The 19,538-nt window shown below is 40.8% G+C and overlaps 1 gene segment (V, D, J or C); it reads left to right on the top strand.

Moving 5' to 3' along the window:
* The first annotated feature begins 9,990 nt into the window (after positions 1 to 9,990).
* LOC103121427 (immunoglobulin heavy variable 1-3-like) lies at positions 9,991 to 10,529 on the top strand. The segment is given in 2 exon segments: positions 9,991 to 10,075; positions 10,156 to 10,529. Coding segments are annotated over 2 exon segments (420 nt in total).
* The last annotated feature ends 9,009 nt before the right edge of the window (positions 10,530 to 19,538 follow it).

Here is a 19,538-nt window from a genome sequence, read left to right as displayed (position 1 = left end):
GGAAGGTAAGCTTACCGAGACTCTATCACAAGCTCAAGAGACTATGTGATAAAGAAAGAGACTTGGGGAGTATTCTGGCATGAACACTCTCATTTATTTGGGGGTGGGCTTGGGTTTATATAGAGATTTAAACAAAGAACATTTTTCAAATACATCATAAATTACAGGTTTCTTAAAGGTCAGCTTGCCCCTATATTCGGGAGCTGGTAATACAAGAATTGAAGTGATACATAAAGGTCAAGACAATTATTCTCCATGATGCAAACAGGTTAATTATCTAAAGGCATTTGAGAGAAGCATACGGGTTAAACCAATAGGGTGAGATAGAGAGAAGATAAACAAGACTTGATGTAAATAATAAATATCAAAGAACATAAGGAAATAGTGTTTTGGGGCTTCACTGTCTGGTGTCTAGGAAGTGTTTGATGGAGTGTGTTCGCCTTTGTGATCAAAAGTGAGGTGGTTGTGTGAACTCTGGGTGACTATGTGAGCTTTGAATGAACCTTAAAGCAGGCAGCCATGTGGTAGCAGGTGGCCTGCTGCTAGCAGGGAGAAACTGTGAGATTTATGTGGGATTGAGAGTCTTACAAAGGGAAACTGAGTCTGGGAGACTTTTTCCCCTTTACTCATCTCTATGAGAGAGGCTAACAAGGGGGTGTCTTTTCCAGACCTCCATCCAAGGATGGGGAGTTTTCCCTAAGTTCTACCAAGCTTTCACATAGTCCCACAAAGGAAACATTAACAAAACCATAGGATAAGAGGGGTAGAACTCCACACAATTCCCACCAATAGAACTCCATATCCCATTCCCTCCTTTGATAGCTTTCCTATTCTTTAACCCTCTAGGAGTATGGATCCAGGGTCATTGTGAGATGCAGAAGGTGGAAGGTCTGGCTTCTATAGTTGCTTCCCTGCTGAACATTGGCATTGACAGGTCAATCCATACTCTCATCCTGCCTCTCTCTTCCCCTAGAGGGTAGGGGTTCTAGGGAATCAGAATTCCAGGACACAATGGTGGGGTTGTCTGTACAGGGAAGTCTGGTTAGAATCATGCTAGCATCTGGAACCTAGTGGCTGAAGAGAGTTAGCATATAAAGCCAAGCAAGTTGTTTACTAATCATGAACCTAAATGCTGGAATAGTGCAGACGAAGAGTTGGGGGGGGTCTGTTCTGTAGATAGCTAGTAGGCATATTTCAGTTATATTCCAAAAGACACGTGGAAATATTAGTTTTTTGTTTTGGGTGTTTTTTTTGTTGTTGTTGTTGTTGTTGTTTTTCTCCTGATCCTAAAATCTGATATCCAAGTGGATCCTAGTTATTATCTGGGGAGATTATGTCATGGATGGAAATGGACCAGAAAGCTTCTTCACAGAAAATAAACCAGTGCTCAAAGAAAGAGACCCCTCACACTATGAGAGAAGATCTTTACATGTCATACATCATAAAAGAGTTTAATAACCAAAATCTATAAAGAGCTTGCTGAACTCAAGAACAAGAAAACAAATAGTTCCATCCAAAAATGGAGAGAGGACATGGACAGAATATTCATCACAGAAGAGATCCAAAAGGCCAAGAAACACATGAAAAAAATGCTCCAAGTCTTTTATTGTCAGAGAAATGCAAATAAAAACAACAATGTGATACCACTTCACTCCTGTGAGAATGTCATACATCAGAAAAGGTAGCAGCAGCAAATTTTGGAGAGCTTGTGGGGTAAAAGGAACGAGGGTTCTTTGCTGGTGGGAATGCAAATTAGTCCAGCCCCTATGAAGAGCAGTCTGGAGAACTCTCAGAAGACTAGAAATGGACTTACCCTATGATCCTGTGATTCCTCACCTGGGGATATATCCTAAGGAATCAAATACACCTATCCAAAAAGACTTGTGTATACTTATGTTCATAGCAGAACACTATTTAATAGCCAATTTCTAGAAGCAACCTAGGTGTCCAACAACAGATGAGTGACTGAGCAAGTTGTGGTATATATACACAATGGAATACTACTAGCTATCAAAAATGGTGACTTCACCATTTTCATCCCATCTTGGATGGAGCTTGAAGAAGTCATGTTAAGTGAAATAAGTAAGAAAAATAAGGATGAATATGGGATGATCTCACTCTCACGCAGAAGCTGAAAAAACAAGATCAGGAGAGAAAACACAGTAGAGCCTAAATCTGAGTTGATGTATTGCATCAAAGAAAAAGACTCGGGTGGATAGGGGGAGAGTACAGTTCCAAAAAGGATCACAGAGGACCTAGTGGTATGTATTGATATGTGGAAACCTGAGAAATGGTATGCATGTACAAACTATTGTATTTACTGTCTAATGAAAAACATTAACTCCCCAATAAATAAATAAAAAACACAAAGCAAGGACAGACAATTACAAAAAATAAACTCCTCTATAAATTCTAGAGATAGTTGGGAGAGAAAGGAAAGGATAAAACACAGAGAGAGAGAGAGACCACTCCAAATGAGACTTCTTCCACAAAATGATTATTGCCAGTGAATACAGAAAGAAAAAGAAAAAAAAAAACAGTGAAAAGAAAGAGATTTTTTGGATCATCTAGGAGGAGAGAAAAATAAAGGTGGAGAAAAAAAGATAGAGAAAAGCAAGTTTCTACCACAATGGATAGTAAACCCAGTCAACTATCAGTAGAAAAAGCAACAATGGTTAATTTTGATCAACCTGGAGAAGAGGGAAAAGACACAAGTGAATATAGTAATAATAATAATGAAATAAAACAGAATATAAAACCACAACAATCAGTCTGCAGCTTAGACCTCTCCTGATTTGCTGCACACAGCCTCCTAAAGCAAGCAAAAACAATTACAAGAAGAAACTAATAAACAAACCCCAGAGGTAAATCAAGGAAGATAGGTAGCCTTCTCACACCAGGTATTGTGCCCAAGCTACCATCTTGGCTCAAACACAAAATATTTTTAAGTGATTTTAGTACTAATAAACTGTAACAGGTAGCATATGAAAAAAATAATGATAAATGGACCAACCCTATTATCTAGTTATTTCTCTCCTTCATATTTCCCCAATGAAATAAGTAACATCTAATAGAATAGTTCTATGTACACCTAAGTTCATAGCAGCATAATTTCTAACATGCCTGACATGGAAACAAAACAATAGTCTACTGAAAGATGAATAGAAGTGTGTGTGTGTGTGTGTGTGTGTGTGTGTGTGTGTGTGTGTGTGTGTGTACCTGCAGCAGGGGGTCACTTCACAGTGGTTGAAGCAAGTCTTCATGTCTATATTTCTCTCCCCCTATAGTCCCCTCCCCTCTCAATTACTTTTGCTCTCATATTCAATGACATGGAAAAAATACATGCATACTTCTCTCACTCCCAAGCTATCTTTATCAAAGCAAGGACTGAAAAAGCTGAATAAGGGCAAGAGACTGGCATACTCTAACAATGACTCTTTAGTCACTATCAGGCCACTCCAACAGCTGGGGCCCTAGTCGGAGAGTTCTGAGATTTCCAAAGAGACATGATGGGCCTAGACCTCGAATAAATCCCTCTCTCCATTGTTACTGGTTATCTCTATCAGAAACAATAAAACAGACCCCATTGTGGGCCCCCATAGGACCTTGCCCTCAACTTGGATCAACAACGGTAGAGAATGTTCCATTCTCCAAAGGATGGATGGATAACATACTCTATGCTACACCTGAGGAAGATGGGTCCTGATATTGGGGCAGCTTGGAGCATTCCTAATCATGACTATAGAATGTGACTCAGATCTACAGGGATGCAGAAGTTACATAGGCTCCTAAGCTGAATATGGGCCCCAGATCACATCAAATCAATAGGGTTTACAATCAACAATATTTATACACCTTTTCCATATTTGGGAGCTACTCTTTTCCCTGATCCAGCTTTCTGGTCCTTTATGCAGCCATGACATCATCTCCCCAAACAATAACTTGGATCCACCTGCATATCAGATTTCAGGCTCAGGGAAAAAATAATAGTATATCCACAGGCCCTTTGGAATATAACTAAAATATACCTACTAGCTATATACAAAATGGAGACAACCCCCCCCCAACTCTTCATCAGCAGTTCTCCAGCCTTTAGTTTCATGATTAGTCAACAACTTGTTTGGCTTTATATGTTAACTCTCTTTAAAGCCACCAGGTCCCAAATGATAGCATGATGCCAACCATACTCCCTGGACAGACAACCCCACTAATGGGTCCTGGAGTTCCAATTCCCGAGGGCCCCACCCCACTAGGGAAAGAGAGAAGCAGGCTCTGAGTATGGATTGACCTGTCAATGCCCATGTTCTACAGGGAAGCATTTACAGAAGCCAGACCTTCCACCTTCTGCATCTCACAATGACCTTGGGTTCATACTCCTAGAGGCTTAAAGAATATGAAAGCTATCAAGAGATGAGATGGGATACGGTATTTTGGTGGTGGTAATTGTGTGGAACTGCACCCCAGTGTACAATTGGTCCAGGGTTCAACATTTCTGACCACACCACAGGGTAATAGCTTCCTGAGTGATGAAGCAGGGTTGTAGGTGTAACTCTGTCTCTCTCACTCTCTACCTCCCTATCTCTCTCAATTTCTGGATCTTTCCAATAAATAGAAATTTTAAGAAAAATGTGGTACATGACACAGCAGTTAAAAATGATAAAAGTCGGGGGTTGGGCAGTGGTGCAGTGGGTTAAGCACACATGATGCAAAGTGCAGGGACCAGGTGGGGGTCCTGGTTCGAGCCCCTGGCTCCCCACCTGCAGGGGAGTCACTTTGCAGATGGTGAAGCAGGTCTGCAGGTGTCTTTCTCTCCCCCTCTCTGTCTTCTCCTCCTCTCTCCATTTCTCTCTGTTCTATCCAACAATGAACAACATCAACAATGGTGATGATAATAACCACAGCGAGGCTGCAACAACAAGGGCAACAAAAGGTGGAGAGATGGCCTCCAGGAGTGGTGGATTCATGGTGCAGGCACCGAGCCCAGCAATAACCCTGGAGGACAAAAAAAAATGATAAAAGTCAGGAGATGGGCAGTAGTGCAATGGGTTAAGTGCAAGTGGCACAAAGAGCAAGGACCAGCATAAGTATTCGGAGCCCCCCTCCCCCCGCTCCTCACCTGCAGGGGAGTCACTTCACAGGCAGTGAAGCAGGTCTGTAGGTGTCTGTCTTTCTCTCCCCCTCTCTGTCTTCCCCTCTTCTCTCCGTCCTATCCAACAATGACAACAATAATAACTACAACAAGGGCAACAAAAGGGGATAAATAAATAAATATTTTAAAAAATGATAAAGTCATTACATTTGCCTTATCTTGAATATAACCTGAAGGCAACATATGGACTAAAATAATTCAAAAAGAGAAGAAGAAATACAGCACTATCTCACTTATATTTGGAAGATAAGAGAAAAGGACAGAGAAGAAAATCTGAAAGTGATACTTAGGCTTGGTATGGTATATTTCCCCAAAGCTTAGGAGTCTGGGAATTTAGAGGGAGGTTAGTAGTAAAGAGAACCTTGAGGTCTGCTACATAAAGTATAGGGTGATGAGAAACATTACCCATTCTAAACACTCACACTGTAAACCATTAACCTCCAAAGAAAAATGAAAAATATAATAATTAGCACATTTGGAAAATTCCATACTTTATAAACATTTAGGCACTCATCTTTTTTTAATTTTTAATACAATGATTCTGGGTCCATATCCCCAGAGAGATAAAGAATAAGGAAGCTATCAAGGAAGGAGATTGGATATGGAGTTCTGGGGGTGGGAACTATGTGGAAATGTACCATTCTTTTAAAAAAATTTTTTTTTTCCTTTTGTTGCCCTTTTAAAAAAATTGTTGTTGTAGTTATTATTGTTGTTGTTGATGATGTTGTCATTGTTGGATAGGACAGAGAGCTGATATTTGTAATGAGATGAACTTGGACTCTCTTCAATATTTTGTTGACATAAGCTAGTTTTTCTCAATGACTCTATCATGGCAAATGAGCGGTCTAGAATCAGGAGTATAGCATAGTAGTGATGCAAACAAAATACAACACACAAAAACACGAGCAAAATAACTGTGCCTTCATCTCCAGTTTTCCATGATCAAACCCCTGCATCACCGTAAACCAAAGCAGAGGTGATCTCACTGGTAGGCAGAAGTTGTAAAACAAGATGAGAAAAACACTAAGCAGAACTTGGACTACAGTTGTTGCGTTCACCAATTAAAAGACTCTGGGGTGAGTAGTAGGGATGGTTTAGGTCCTGGAACATGATGGCAAAGGATCTAGTGAGGGTTGTATTGTTATGTAGAAAACTGGGAAATGTTAAGCATGTACGAACTGTTGTATTTACTGTCAACTGTAAAGCATTAGTCCCTCAATAAATAAATAGATAGATAAATAAATAAACAAAGCTGAGCATTGAGTGAGGGTGGAGGAAGAGAGCATCACATGGATAAGCCCATTATAGTAAGCTATAAAATCTCCACCCTCCTTATTTCTTTCTTTCTTTGTCTGCTTCTGTGCAGGATAAACAGTTGGATGAGTGAGGGTGAAGGAGAAGCATTCCATGTGTAACTGCATCTGGGTCACTCCTCCAGATGTGTCAGATCTTGTCTCAGGATGAACTGTTCTCCTAGGAAGAATACAGGCATGGATTCATTCAGTTATATGACAGCACATATGCTAGAATATACATGTTTACAAACCCCAGGTGTCAGAAATGAGGCTTGTATTAGACTCATACTATTTCTCTGATGAACTCTCACCTAGAAGAGGATAAACTTAAGATGGGATTGTGTTTCTGCAGTGGTGACCTCAACTCTGAGATTGGTAATCAGGACATTAAATTGAAAGATTTATCCTAGTTCTGAAGGTTTTAAACTGGTTGGGATTAAATATGGTCTCTATGTCCAGGAGGCAATTCACAAGATATAAGAAGAAAGGATGAATCTCTTTGCTGTGTTTGTTTCACATTTTTTTATTTGTAAAATGGAAATATTGACAAGACTATAGGATAAGAATGGTATATTTCCGGAAGAGTCAGGGGGCAGCACAGTGGTTTAAGAGCACATGGTGCAAAGTGCAAGGACTGGCATAAGGATGCCAGTTCGAGCCCCTGGCTTCCCACCTGCAGGGGAGTCACTTCACAGGTGGTGAAGCAGGTCTGCAGGTATCTATCTTTCTCTCCCCATCTCTGTCTTCCCCTCCTCTCTCCATTTCTCTCTGTCCTATCCAACAATGACAACATCATCAACAACAACAATAATAACTACAACAACATTTTTTTAAAAGGGCAACAAAAGGAAAAATAAATTTTAAAAATTTGTTTAAAGAATGGTACATTTCCACATAGTCCCACCCCCAGAACTCCATATCCAATCTCCTCCCTTGATAGCTTCCTTATTCTTTATCCCTCTGGGGATATGGACCCAGAATCATTGTATTTGTTTCATGTTTATAGATGTTGTTTGAAGAATCTTCCCCACATATGGGAATGGGGTCTCTCACTCACCATACACAGCAGTCTAGCTAAATTTCCAAGATTAGCAACTGTCTCTGATCCTTCAGAACTTTCCTAGCTAGGAATCTCTAGGACAAATACCCTAGGACTCTATAGTGTGTCCTTTATAATGGGTACTGGAAGGTCTAGAAAGATATTTTTCCATAACCATTAACAGGGGGGTTTGAGCATTGCCTCTGTTATGACATGGTTTAGTAAACTTTGTTTCTTCTAAATGGAAAATACACAGAATTAGGAGTAAAACTTTCCATACTATAGAAAGACATTATTACTGGATAATTATTTCTGAACAACAGAATGCATTGGTAGGTGAGGCAGGTCAGTCACTTCAAGGTGAAGGGTTCATTGTAGGAGGTGATCAGGATCCCAAAACACAGAGCTATGCCTCAAGAGCAGGTTCAGGCAGTCTGGGAGCAGGGCTTTTTAGGGACCAAGATTGACTGTTTCAAGAGAGAAAACATGTGAGAGTGTACTAATACTGTTATGTGTCTATTAAATCATATTAACTTGAGAACACATACAAGCTGAATGAGAGATTGAATGTTAGCTTATATATATAATGTGCCAGATTTTGCATATAAAAATATAGATTTCAGCTCAGCTACCATCACACAAGAGAAAGTTTTAGTGTTGAACTACCTTTCCCTATCAATTTCTGTAACTAACTTTGTGTCTTTTTTTCTATCAGAAAATTCAGGGGTAGTGGCACACATGGTTTAGTACAAATAAAACTAAGTTGAAGGACCCCTGCTGTTGGGCTTTTTTGGAGGGGGCTCTTTGCTGGGCATAAACCTCTAGCTTACCCGCTCTGTTGCCCACCAGATGTGGGAGGTTTAGAAGAAATGTTCTGGGGCAACAGGAGTGAGCAGCTGTGTCTTGCCCTGTGTAAGTAACAAGAGATGTACCAGAGCTCACTGGGGGAATGTTTCTTGAACAATCCATATATTGAACAGCAAAGTAGGTTTTATAAGGGGTTGTGAGAGGAAGCAGATTATCCATTCATGTATGGTTTCTCTCTCCCTCTCTATCTATCCAATGCCTCTATAATCCCTCTCTATAATAGTCAATACAATGAGAAAAAAATAAATAGAAAGAAAAATGCCCTCAAGGAGCAGAGAATTTGTACTGTCGACATGGTACCCTAGTAATAGCCCTAGAGGCAGAAAAAAAAGAAAAGGAAGAAAATAAAGAATTTCAACTTGTGGTAATTAGACCAGATGATGGATGACAAAAACATCCTGAAAACATATATGCACAAACAAAAAGAATTCCTAAGACCTCTGGTATCTTCAGTGCAAGAGCTGAAGCTCAGGGAGGGTTAAAGGGTCATTGGAGTAACAGTGGGGAGAGACAGTGGCCTGAATAAGCACATATTAAGATCTCAAGAGTCTATATCAGGTTCACTTTCTCTATGTTATTGGAAGGTGTAGTTTAATGAGCAGTCTGTTTTGTGGCAACTGTTCTTTATTGTGTAGACATTATGCACAGCCTTCCAGGACACAAAAATGGTTCCTGACCTCCAAGAGGGTAAAAATTTGTTGGTACCATGTGTCAGCCTGATAGAGCTTAGGAAGAACCACCCCCGTCCTTGGATGGAGGTCTGAGAAGATAACCTCTTGGTAAGTCTCTCTCAACCGAGGTGAGCATGAGGGGGGAAACTCAGACTTGGTTCTTTCCTTCTTGACTCTCAGGCCCACAGAAACCACAGTACTTCCCTCCATTAACTGCAGGCCACATGGCCACAGATTCACTTATTCAAAGTCACCTTCTGATCACAGAAGAACACACGTTATCACACACTTCATCACACACCTCAGACCCCAGACAAGAGAAATTCCAAACTATATGGCCTTTTATTTTCCATCTTCTTTCTGTCTCACCCTATGGGCTTAACCCTTATGCTTCTCTCAAATACCTTTGGATAATTAAGTTGCTTGCATCATGGAGAATAACTGTCTTGTATCTCATTAATTCCTGTCATACCAGCCCCCTACCTTAGAGGCATGCTGACCATTAAGAAACCTGTAATTTCTGATATATTTCAACAATAATTCCCTTCATTGCTTTTCTATTTAACTCATGTCCACTTTGCTAATAAATGGATTATACGGATTCTAGAATTCTAGGCACTCTAAGAGTCCCCTTGTGTCTTTTACTTCATGTCACCCCTGTCGTGAGCAAGAAAGAACCAGCCAGTTACCTTTCCCCTGGAGACCACCCCAAAGCAGAGAGAGAGATACCAAAATCTGGCACCCAGAGCATGGGGCAGAATTTCCCCAACCAGAGAGAGACAGAGATACCAAAAAAAAATTGGAGATTCTCATTGGGTTGGCACTGATCAATTAATCATACTTCCCAGTTTTGACTCAGAAAGAGGTAAGTCCTGACCTATAAACACGTCTGCCTTATGAATATGCAAATAACCTCAGATCTCTGGAGTGAAATGCAGACCAAGGTGTCCTGAGAACATTGCCCACAACTACCACCTCCCTAGGATCCCTGACTGCAAATTCTCCATCATGGAGTTGAGCTGCAGAGTCTTCTTCCTGGTGGCAGTGGCTACAGGTACAACCCCCAGTCCTTAGAGGGAAGAGGGGAACAGAGTCAATTCAGGGCTTGTATCCACTGCTGTTTTCTCCCCACAGGTGTGCACTCCCAGATACAACTGACCCAGTCTGGGGCTGAGGTGAGGAAGCCTGGCACATCTGTCAAGGTCTCTTGCAAGGCTTCTGGATACACTTTCACTGACTATAGCATGCACTGGGTGCGGCAGGCCCCTGGAAAAGGCCTAGAGTGGATGGGATGGGTTTATCCTAAAAATGGTAATACAAAGTATGCCCAGAAGTTCCAAGGAAGAGCCACCATGACTGCAGACACATCTTCCAACACAGCCTACATGCAGCTGAGCAGTCTGAGTTTTGAGGACACAGCTGTGTATTACTGTGCAAGAGACACAGTGAGGAGAAGTGAGGGTGAGCCCAGACAAAAACCTCCCAGCATGGAAAACAGAGGTGGTTGAAGTTGGTGCTCATAACCAGCAGAGGGCGAGCTGACCACATGGACACACATATTTACTGCAGGAACAGGTACAGCTGGACATTTAGTGTTGTTTTCCTGCCAGAGTCAGGAACTTCCTATCCATCAGTTACTCAGAATTTATATTTTCAGTTCTGTGTCTACCAGTCACATTGCTTAATAAAATAAACATATTTGTAGATTGGAAGTCTAGGAATACTCTAACATAAACTAAACACAGGGCAGAAAAGAGACAGAATCAGTGCAGTTGCAATATAGACAGTGTGTCCATAAAGGTAGTAGGTCCCTCACATTATTCATATTTTAGGAAAGGGGTCAGCAGTAACAGTGATTTCTCAAGTCTAATTGTGGTAAAGATCTCATTTCCTAGTAATGGACCCCAAAATACTATCACAATCAATGTCATGACTGCCTGTGCCTTACACACACACACACACACACACACACACACACACGAACCAGATAATTGACCACACAAAAAACTTCTTAGGTCAGGTCCCAAGTAAGTTCTGGAATTAGGATGGGAATTTGTAAACACTGATTAAATTTTTTAAAATATTCATTTAAATATTCTATATGACCAGGGAAATTGCATCCACTTCATGAAAACAAATGAAATCCCCATACTAAATTGATATATAACTATTTCTTCTAACAGTGGTTATCAATGACAAGTGCTGTCCTCTTCTATAATAATTTATATTTGGAAAATTAATGAATTACAGTAAGTACAATTCTTGGTAAATATGTAAAATTTGTGTATTCAGCAAAAAAAGTCTCAGTTCAACCTAGGTTCTCCTTTACATTCTTCCACAAGGACCTAAAAGCCTCCCCAACACAATCTTTGACTTTCCTGGAATATACCAAGTCCAATTCAATTTATCCTTTGAGTTTCCCTTTATGATCTTATAATTTTTGTCTGTGAGTGAGACAATCCTTTATTCCTCCTTCACTTTCTAGCTTACTTTACTTCATATCATTCCTTCAAGCTCAATACAAGAAAAGGTGAAGCTGAGTAGTTTTCCATTTGTATATATACCACTAGCCACTATCTGTTATTGGACACATAGGTTGCTTCTAGGTTTTGTCTATTACAAAGCATGGTGCTAATTTAATGATGATGCCTTCTGGGGCCCTACTCAGGGAATCTTGGGATTCCCACATAGATGTGATGGGACTAGACCTGTAACAGATCCTTCTCTCCAGCAACTCTGATAATCTCCATCAGGAACAACAATCCCTATTGTGGGCCTCTATAAGACTTTGCTTTGTATCTTCATGCTTTTCAGCCACCAATGTGCAGATGCTACAATGATGATAACCTAATTTCCATGGGCAGACGACCTCAGCAATGAGTCCTGGAACCCCACTTCCCCAGATTCGTCTACCACTGTGGAAAGATAGAAACAGGCTGAGAGTATGAATCCACCTGCTAATGTCCATGTTCAACAGAGGAGCAATTATAAAAGTCAGACCTTCCACCTTCTGTACCCTATAAAAATTTTGGTCCATTCCTGAGAGAGAGAGAGAGAGAGAGAGAGAGAGAAGAAACCTTCCAATGGAGGGGGTGAGATATGAAACTCTGGTGGTGGGTATTGTACCTATCTTATCTGACATTCTTATTGATTATTATTAATTCACCAATAAAAAATGTGGAAAGTGTGGTGCCTTGGACATGGTGTACATATATCATTTTATAATGAGAATGTTTGGTTACTTGGGGATATCCAGAAGAAGAAGTATTTCCTAGGGTAAGTCCATTCCCAGACTTCTTAGAGTCATTCAGACTACTCTCCATAGGATTTGAACCTATTTAATTTCCCACCAGCAGCTCAAGAAGGTTCCTTTGTCCCCACAACCTCTCAAGCATATGTTGTTATTATCTTTTCTGATATATTGAATTCTCAAAGAAGTGAAATAATATCTCATTTTTCTTTATTTGCATTTCTCTGACAATCAAAGGCAAAGGAACTGAGAAATATGCCTAATTTTTATAGTTATTCAATGACACATGTCCAGTTGCAAGAAAACAAAACAGAAATAAGACAATGGAGGCAACATAAAATTGAAAAGTTTCTGCACAGCAAAAGAAACTACCACTCAAACAAAGATAATCCTTAGACAATTGAAGAAGTTCTTTCATGCCATACATTAGACAAAAGGCTAATAACCAAAATAAATAAAGAGCTCCCCAAACTCAGCAAACAAATGAATGCATCCAACAGTGGGGACTGAGCATGAATAGAATATTCACCAAAGAAAATATCCAAAAGCCCAACACACATGCAAAAAACAAAATGTTCCCCTGGTCAACTAGGAATACCAAAGAAGATTATATGAGACTATGACAAAATGAGACTAGGACTACTTTGAGAACCCTCCAAGTCACCAGTGAGTGCAAACATGTGTGGCTCATGGACAGAGGGGAACCTAAGGAGAGAATCCTGGGGCTAAACCCCTTATCAAATCCAGAGCAGCTGATAACAGTCTGGTAGTTTGCCACTTGAGGTGCCACCTCCAGTCTGCTTTACCAACAAAAAGACTGCTGAAGGGAGGAGAGGACTCCCCTAAGGCTCACCAAATGCAATTGAGAGTCTCTATTGCTACTGCCCTTCAGAGGCTGGAGCCTCAGTGTGGAGGCCCTGTGCTAACATGGGGTGGGAGGCAAAGAACTGACCAGGAAACTCAGGAGAAGATCTACACCCCAGTGGTATAAATATGGGGTTGTATAGTGGGAGCCTTTCCACATTGTTCTCCTAATGAAAGCATGGCAAATAGTTGACTCAGACCCATAAACAGGATTTATTTAGAAACTCACAAAATCAAAGTGCTATCAGGCTTGTCCTGGTTGCTGGCAGAATAGCTGAATTGAGCCCAGGGCTTTGGATCATTGGGACTTGGGAGACTCTTTGCATAACCACTGTGCTATCTCTCCCCCATCCCCCGCCCTGCTTTATCTCTTGATCAGGAGTGAGTGATTAAGCTAAAAAACACCTATATATATCTGAAAACACCTCAGGATCCTGTAGCCTACAGGGAAGAAAAAGAACAAAGGAGCTTTTTTTTTTTTTTTTGACTCCCAGCATTTTATTCTTTTGTTTTTTTTTAAATTTTTTATTTAAGAAAGGATTAGTGAACAAAAGCATAAGGTAGGAGGGGTACAAATCCACACAATTCCCAACACCCAATCCCCATAACCCACCCCCTCCCATGGTAGCTTTCCCATTCTCTATCCCTCTGGGAGCATGGACCCAGGGTCGTTGAGGGTTGCAGAAGGTAGAAGGTCTGGCTTCTGTAATTGCTTCCCCGCTGAACATGGGTGTTGACTGGTCGGTCCATACCCCCAGTCTGCCTCTCTCTTTCCCTAGTAGGGTGTGACTCTGGGGAAGCTGAGCTCCAGGACACATTGGTGGGGTCTTCAATCCAGGGAAGCCTAGCCAGCATCCTGGTGGCATCTGGAACCTGGTGATTGAAAAGAGAGTTAACATATGAAGCCAAACAATTTGTTGAGCAATCATGGATCCCAAGCTTGGAATAGTGGAGAGGAAGTGTTAGGGAGGTACTCACTGCAAACTCTAGTGTAGTCCTGCTTTCAGGTATATATTTTGCAGTAGTTTATGGATACGTGTGCACATAAGCTCTCTCTCACAGAAACTGGTGTATATCTAGGTTATGGGACTTTGTTGGAAAGTGAACTACCTGAGATGAAATTAGAGTGTACTATTAAAGGAAAGGTCTCACGCGAGTAATGAAGCTGAAGGGTTGTCATTCCACACGTGAAGTCCCTGGATACATTCTGAGGTGAAGCATGTTGAGGTAGCAATCGTTGCTTTGGTTAGGTTGTGATCGGCAGATGCAATGTTATTTGGTTTGGATTGGGAGATGCATACGGGAAAGTGGGCCCTATCCAAGGGTTCCAGGATTGGGGGAAGTAGGGGCTCTATAGTGAAGATGTGAGGTTCCTGCTGTCTTAGGGTTCAAAAAGACAATCAATAGTTAATATTATCATCACATTATTTGTTAATTGGGTTAACTTTGAAAAGTCCCTTTGTTATGGTTTGCTGGACAGTACCCAGTATCTTGTATATAGCTGTGCTATTGGAAGCTTCTAATCTACTTGGTCTAGGCTTTTGAGAGAGTCCGCATATCAAATACATAGCCTATATATTAAAAAGATTCAGTTTGTCTTTTGAGAAACTTTGAGACATACAATTGATTTCCCCCTCTCATATTAATTAGCTCCTGATTTATATGTCTACATTTTGCTAGGAGTGTACATAAACACCATTCCCACCACCAAAGGACTGTGACCCATCCCTCCCGCCCACTCCCACCCCCCACTGGCCAAGGAAGCTACATGCGTATCCCTCACCACTGGGTTTTTACTTTGGTGCCATACTTACAATTTGATCAGGTCCTGCTTTTAGTTTCCCTTTCAGATCTTCTAAGTCAGCTTCTGTTGATGAGTGGGATCATCCCATACTCATCTTTATCTTTCTGACTTAGTTCACTTAACATAATTCCTTCTAGCTCTGTCCAAGATGGGTCAGAGAAGGTGGGTTCATTGTTCTTGATAGCTGCATAGTATTCCATTGTGTATATATACCACAGCTTTCTCAGCCACTCATCTGGTGTTGGGCACCTGGGTTGCTTCCAGGTTTTAGCTATTATGAATTGTGCTGCTATGAACATAGGAGTACACACCTCTTTTTGGTTGGGTGTTATGGAGTCCTTGGGGTATAACCCCAGGAGAGGAATTATTGGGTCATATGGAAGGTCCATGTCTAGCCTTCTGAGAGTTTTCCAGACTTCTCTCCACAGAGGCTGTACCAATTTACATTCCCACCAGCAATGTAAAAGGGTTCCTCTGTCCCCACATCCTCTCCAGCATTTGTTGCTGCTGTCCTTTTTGATGTATGCCATTCTTACAGGAGTGAGGTGGTATCTTAGTGTTGTCTTGATTTGCATTTCTCTGATAATCAGTGACCTAGAGCAGTTTTTCATATGTTTGTTAGCCTTTTGGATCTCCTCTGTGGTGAATGTTTTGTTCATTTCCTCTGCCCATTTTTGGATGGGGTCATTTGCTTTTTTGGTGCTAAGTTTGCTGAGCTCTTTATATATTTTGGTGATTAGTTTCTTGTCTGATGTCTGGCATGTGAAGATCTTCTCCCATTCTGTGAGGGGTCTCTCTGTTTGTTTAATAGTTTCTTTGGATGTGCAGAAGCTTTTCAATTTGATGTAGTCCCATTGGTTTGTTTCTGCTTTGGTCTTCCTTGCAATTGGGTTTGATTCATCAAAGATGTCCTTGAGGTGTAGGTGGGAAAGTGTTTTACCAATGTTTTCCTCTAAGTATTTGATTTTTTCTGGTCTGACATCTAGGTCTTTGATCCATTTGGAGTTGATTTTTGTTTCTGGTGAGATAAAGTGGTTCAAATTCATTCTTCTGCATGTTTCAACCCAGTTTTCCCAGCACCATTTATTAAAGAGAGCCTCTTTTTTCCATTTAATCCTTTGGGCCCCCTTATCAAAGATTAGATGCCCCTAGGTGTTGGGATTTACTTCTGGGCTTTCAATTCTGTTCCACTGGTCTGTATGCCTATTTTTGTTCCAGTACCATGCTGTTTTGATGATGATGGCTTTATAATATAGTTTAAGGTCTGGGAGTGTGATGCCTCCATTTCTGTTTCTTTTCCTTAAGATGGTTTTGGCAATTCTAGGTGTTTTCAGGTTCCAGATAAATGATTGTAGTGTTTGTTCTATTCTCTTAAAGAAGCCTGGTGGAACTTTGATGGGTATTGCATTAAATTTGTATATGGCTCTGGGGAGAATATTCATTTTGATGATATTTATTCTTCCAATCCATGAGCATGGGATATCTTTCCATTTCTTGGTATCAGTTTCTATCTCCTTGAGTAGTGACTCATAGTTTTCAGTATACAAGTCTTTCACTTCTTTGGTCAACTTTATTCCTATGTATTTGATTGATTTTGCTGAAACAGTAAATGGGAGTGATTTCTGGATGTCTTCTTCTTCAGATTTAGTGTTTGCATAAAGAAATGCCACTGATTTTTGTACATTGATTTTGTAGCCTGATACCTTGCTATATTGCCTAACAACTTCCAGTAATTTTCTACTGGATTCTTTAGGTCTTTCTATGTATACTATCTGTTGCTGAGGACTTATTCTGATGCAGTCTCCGCTCCCAGGTTTTTCTATGCTCCGCTAAATCCTAGAGTGCCCCCTTTCAACCAATCCTGGCTCCGCCCCCAGGTTTTTCTATGCCCCGCTAAATCCTAGAGTGCCCGCTTTCAACCAATCCTGGCCCTACACGTCACCCCTGGTTGTCACCCAATAAAAAGCCCCCTCACACCTCCCCTCGCTCTCTCTGGGCTCTCGGCTCTCGCGCTCTCTGGGTTCTCGGCTCTCGCGCTCTCTGGGCTCTCGGCTCTCCCTCTCTCGGCTCTCGGCTCTCGCTCTCTGGGCTCTCGGCTCTCCCTCTCTGAGGTCTCGCTCCCTGCTCTCCCCCCGTGGTCGGCCATTGCTGGCTGGCTCCACGTGGTCTGAACCAAACCTCCCCCCCCATCCTATAATAAAGATCTGTGTACCCCTTTGCTCTGGACGTCCGCTCTCTTCTCCGCGGTGCAGCCCGACACCAGACCGCCTCAACAACAACTATCATATCATCTGCAAATAGTGAGAGCTTGACTTCTTCCCTTCCAATCTGTATCCCTTTGATTTCTTTCTCTTGCCTGATTGCTATGGCAAGAACTTCCAATACTATGTTGAAGAGTAACGGTGACAGTGGACAGCCCTGTCTAGTCCCCGATCTGAGGGGGAATGCTTTCAGCTTCTGTCCATTGAGTATGATGTTGGCTGTAGGTTTGCTATATATAGACTCCACTATCTTGAGGAATTTCCCATCTATTCCCATTTTCTGTAGAGTTTTGAGCATGAGTGGGTGTTGGATTTTGTCAAAGGCTTTCTCTGCATCTATTGAGATAATCATGTGGTTTTTGGCTTTGCTTTTATTGATGTGATGAATGACATTGATTGATTTACGGATGTTGAACCAGCCTTGCATTCCTGGTATGAATCCCACTTGGTCATGATGAACAATCTTTTTGATGTGTTGCTGTATCCGGTTGGCCAAGATCTTGTTTAATATTTTGGCATCTATGTTCATCAGAGATATTGGTCTGTAGTTTTCCTTTTTTGTTCTGTCCCTATCAGCTTTTGGTATCAGGGTGATGTTGGCTTCATAAAAGGTGGAAGGGAGTATTCCTGTTTCTTCAATCTTATGGAATAGCTTAAGAAGTATGGGTATTAACTGTTTCCTGAAAGTTTTGTAGAATTCATTTGTGAAACCATCTGGTCCAGGACTTTTGTTGTTGGGGAGATTCTTAATAACGGTTTCAATTTCTTTGTCTGTGATTGGTGCATTTAGATTTTGTAGTTCTTCTTGGTTCAGTTTTGGAAGTGCATAGGTTTCTAGGAATTGTTCCATTTCTTCCAGATTCTCTAGCTTGGTGGCATATAGTTCTTTATAGAAGTTTCGCAGAATTCTCTGGATTTCTGTGGTGTCAGTTGTGATATCTCCTGCATCATTTACAATTCTATTAATTTGAGTCTTCTCTCTTTTTTGTTTGGTGAGTCTGGCTAGGGGTTTGTCAATTTTGTTTAATCTTTCAAAGAACCAACATTTGGCTTCATTGATCTTTTGTATGGTTCTTTTATTTCCGATGTTGTTTATTTCTGCTCTAACTTTAGTGATTTCTGTCCTTCTGGTTGCTTTAGGGTTCCTTTGTTCCTCTTCCTCTAAGTCCTTGAGGTGTGTAGTAAGGTCGTTCATTTGGGCTTCTTCTTGGTGTTTAATATGTGATTGTATAGCTATAAGTTTCCCTCTCAGTACTGCTTTAGCTGTGTCCCAAATATTTTGATAGGTTGTGTCTTCATTTTCATTAGTTTCCAGGAACATTTTAATTTCCTGTTTGAGTGAGTCTCTGACCCAGTGGTTCTTAAGGAGCATGTTGTTTAGTTTCCAAATTCTATGTCTTTTAATAATTTTCCGTTTTTTGTTAAAAGTTAGTTTTACTCCACTGTGGTCTGAGAAGATACTTGGGATGATTTCAATGCTCTTGAATTTATTGATGCTGTCTTTGTGGCCTAACATGTGGTCTATCCTTGAGTATGTGTTGTGTGGATTTGAAAAGAAGGTGTATTCCAGTTTTTTGGGGTGGAGGAGTCTGAAAATGTCCAAGAGGTCTAGTCTGTCAATCTCTTCACTCAATTCTCTTGTATCTTTATTGGTTCTCTGCTTTGTTGATCTGTCTAAGTGTAAGAGTGGGGTATTGAAGTCTCCCACTATTATTCTGTTACTATTGATGTATTTTTGAAATTCTTTCAGTAGGTGTTTAATGTATTTAGATGGTCCCTCGTTGGGTGCATAGATGTTAATAATTGTTAAGTCTTCTTGGCTGATTGATCTAATCATTATGTAATGTCCTTGCCTATCTTTTATTACTTTATTTAATTTAAAATCTATCGTGTCTGAGATGAGAATGGCTGTTCCTGCCCTTTTTTGTGGACCGTTAGCCTGTATGATAGTTTTCCATCCTTTCACTTTAAGTGTGTGTTTATCTTGTTGTGACAGATGGGATTCTTGCAAGCAGCATATGGTTGGGTTATGTTTTCTGATCCATCCCCCCACCCTGTGCCTTTTGATGGGTGAGTTTAAGCCATTGACATTTATTGATATTATGGATTTCATGTATTGTAGTGCCATTGTTCTAAAAAATGATTTGTTTACTCTGATATATTACAAGTATTATAGTGATGTTCTTGTTTATAAGAGGTCTTTTAGTACCTCTTTCAGGGCCGGCTTGGCGATAGTTGCCTCCTTTAACTGTTGTTTGTCTAAGAAGGTTTTGATCCCTCCATCTAGCTTGAATGAAAGTCTAGCAGGATATATTATCCTTGGTTGAAACCCTTTTTC

Source organism: Erinaceus europaeus, chromosome 14 (assembly GCF_950295315.1).
Source record: "Erinaceus europaeus chromosome 14, mEriEur2.1, whole genome shotgun sequence".
In the NCBI taxonomy this organism is placed as follows: domain Eukaryota; kingdom Metazoa; phylum Chordata; class Mammalia; order Eulipotyphla; family Erinaceidae; genus Erinaceus; species Erinaceus europaeus.
This window is presented reverse-complemented; position numbering and strand designations above follow the sequence as displayed.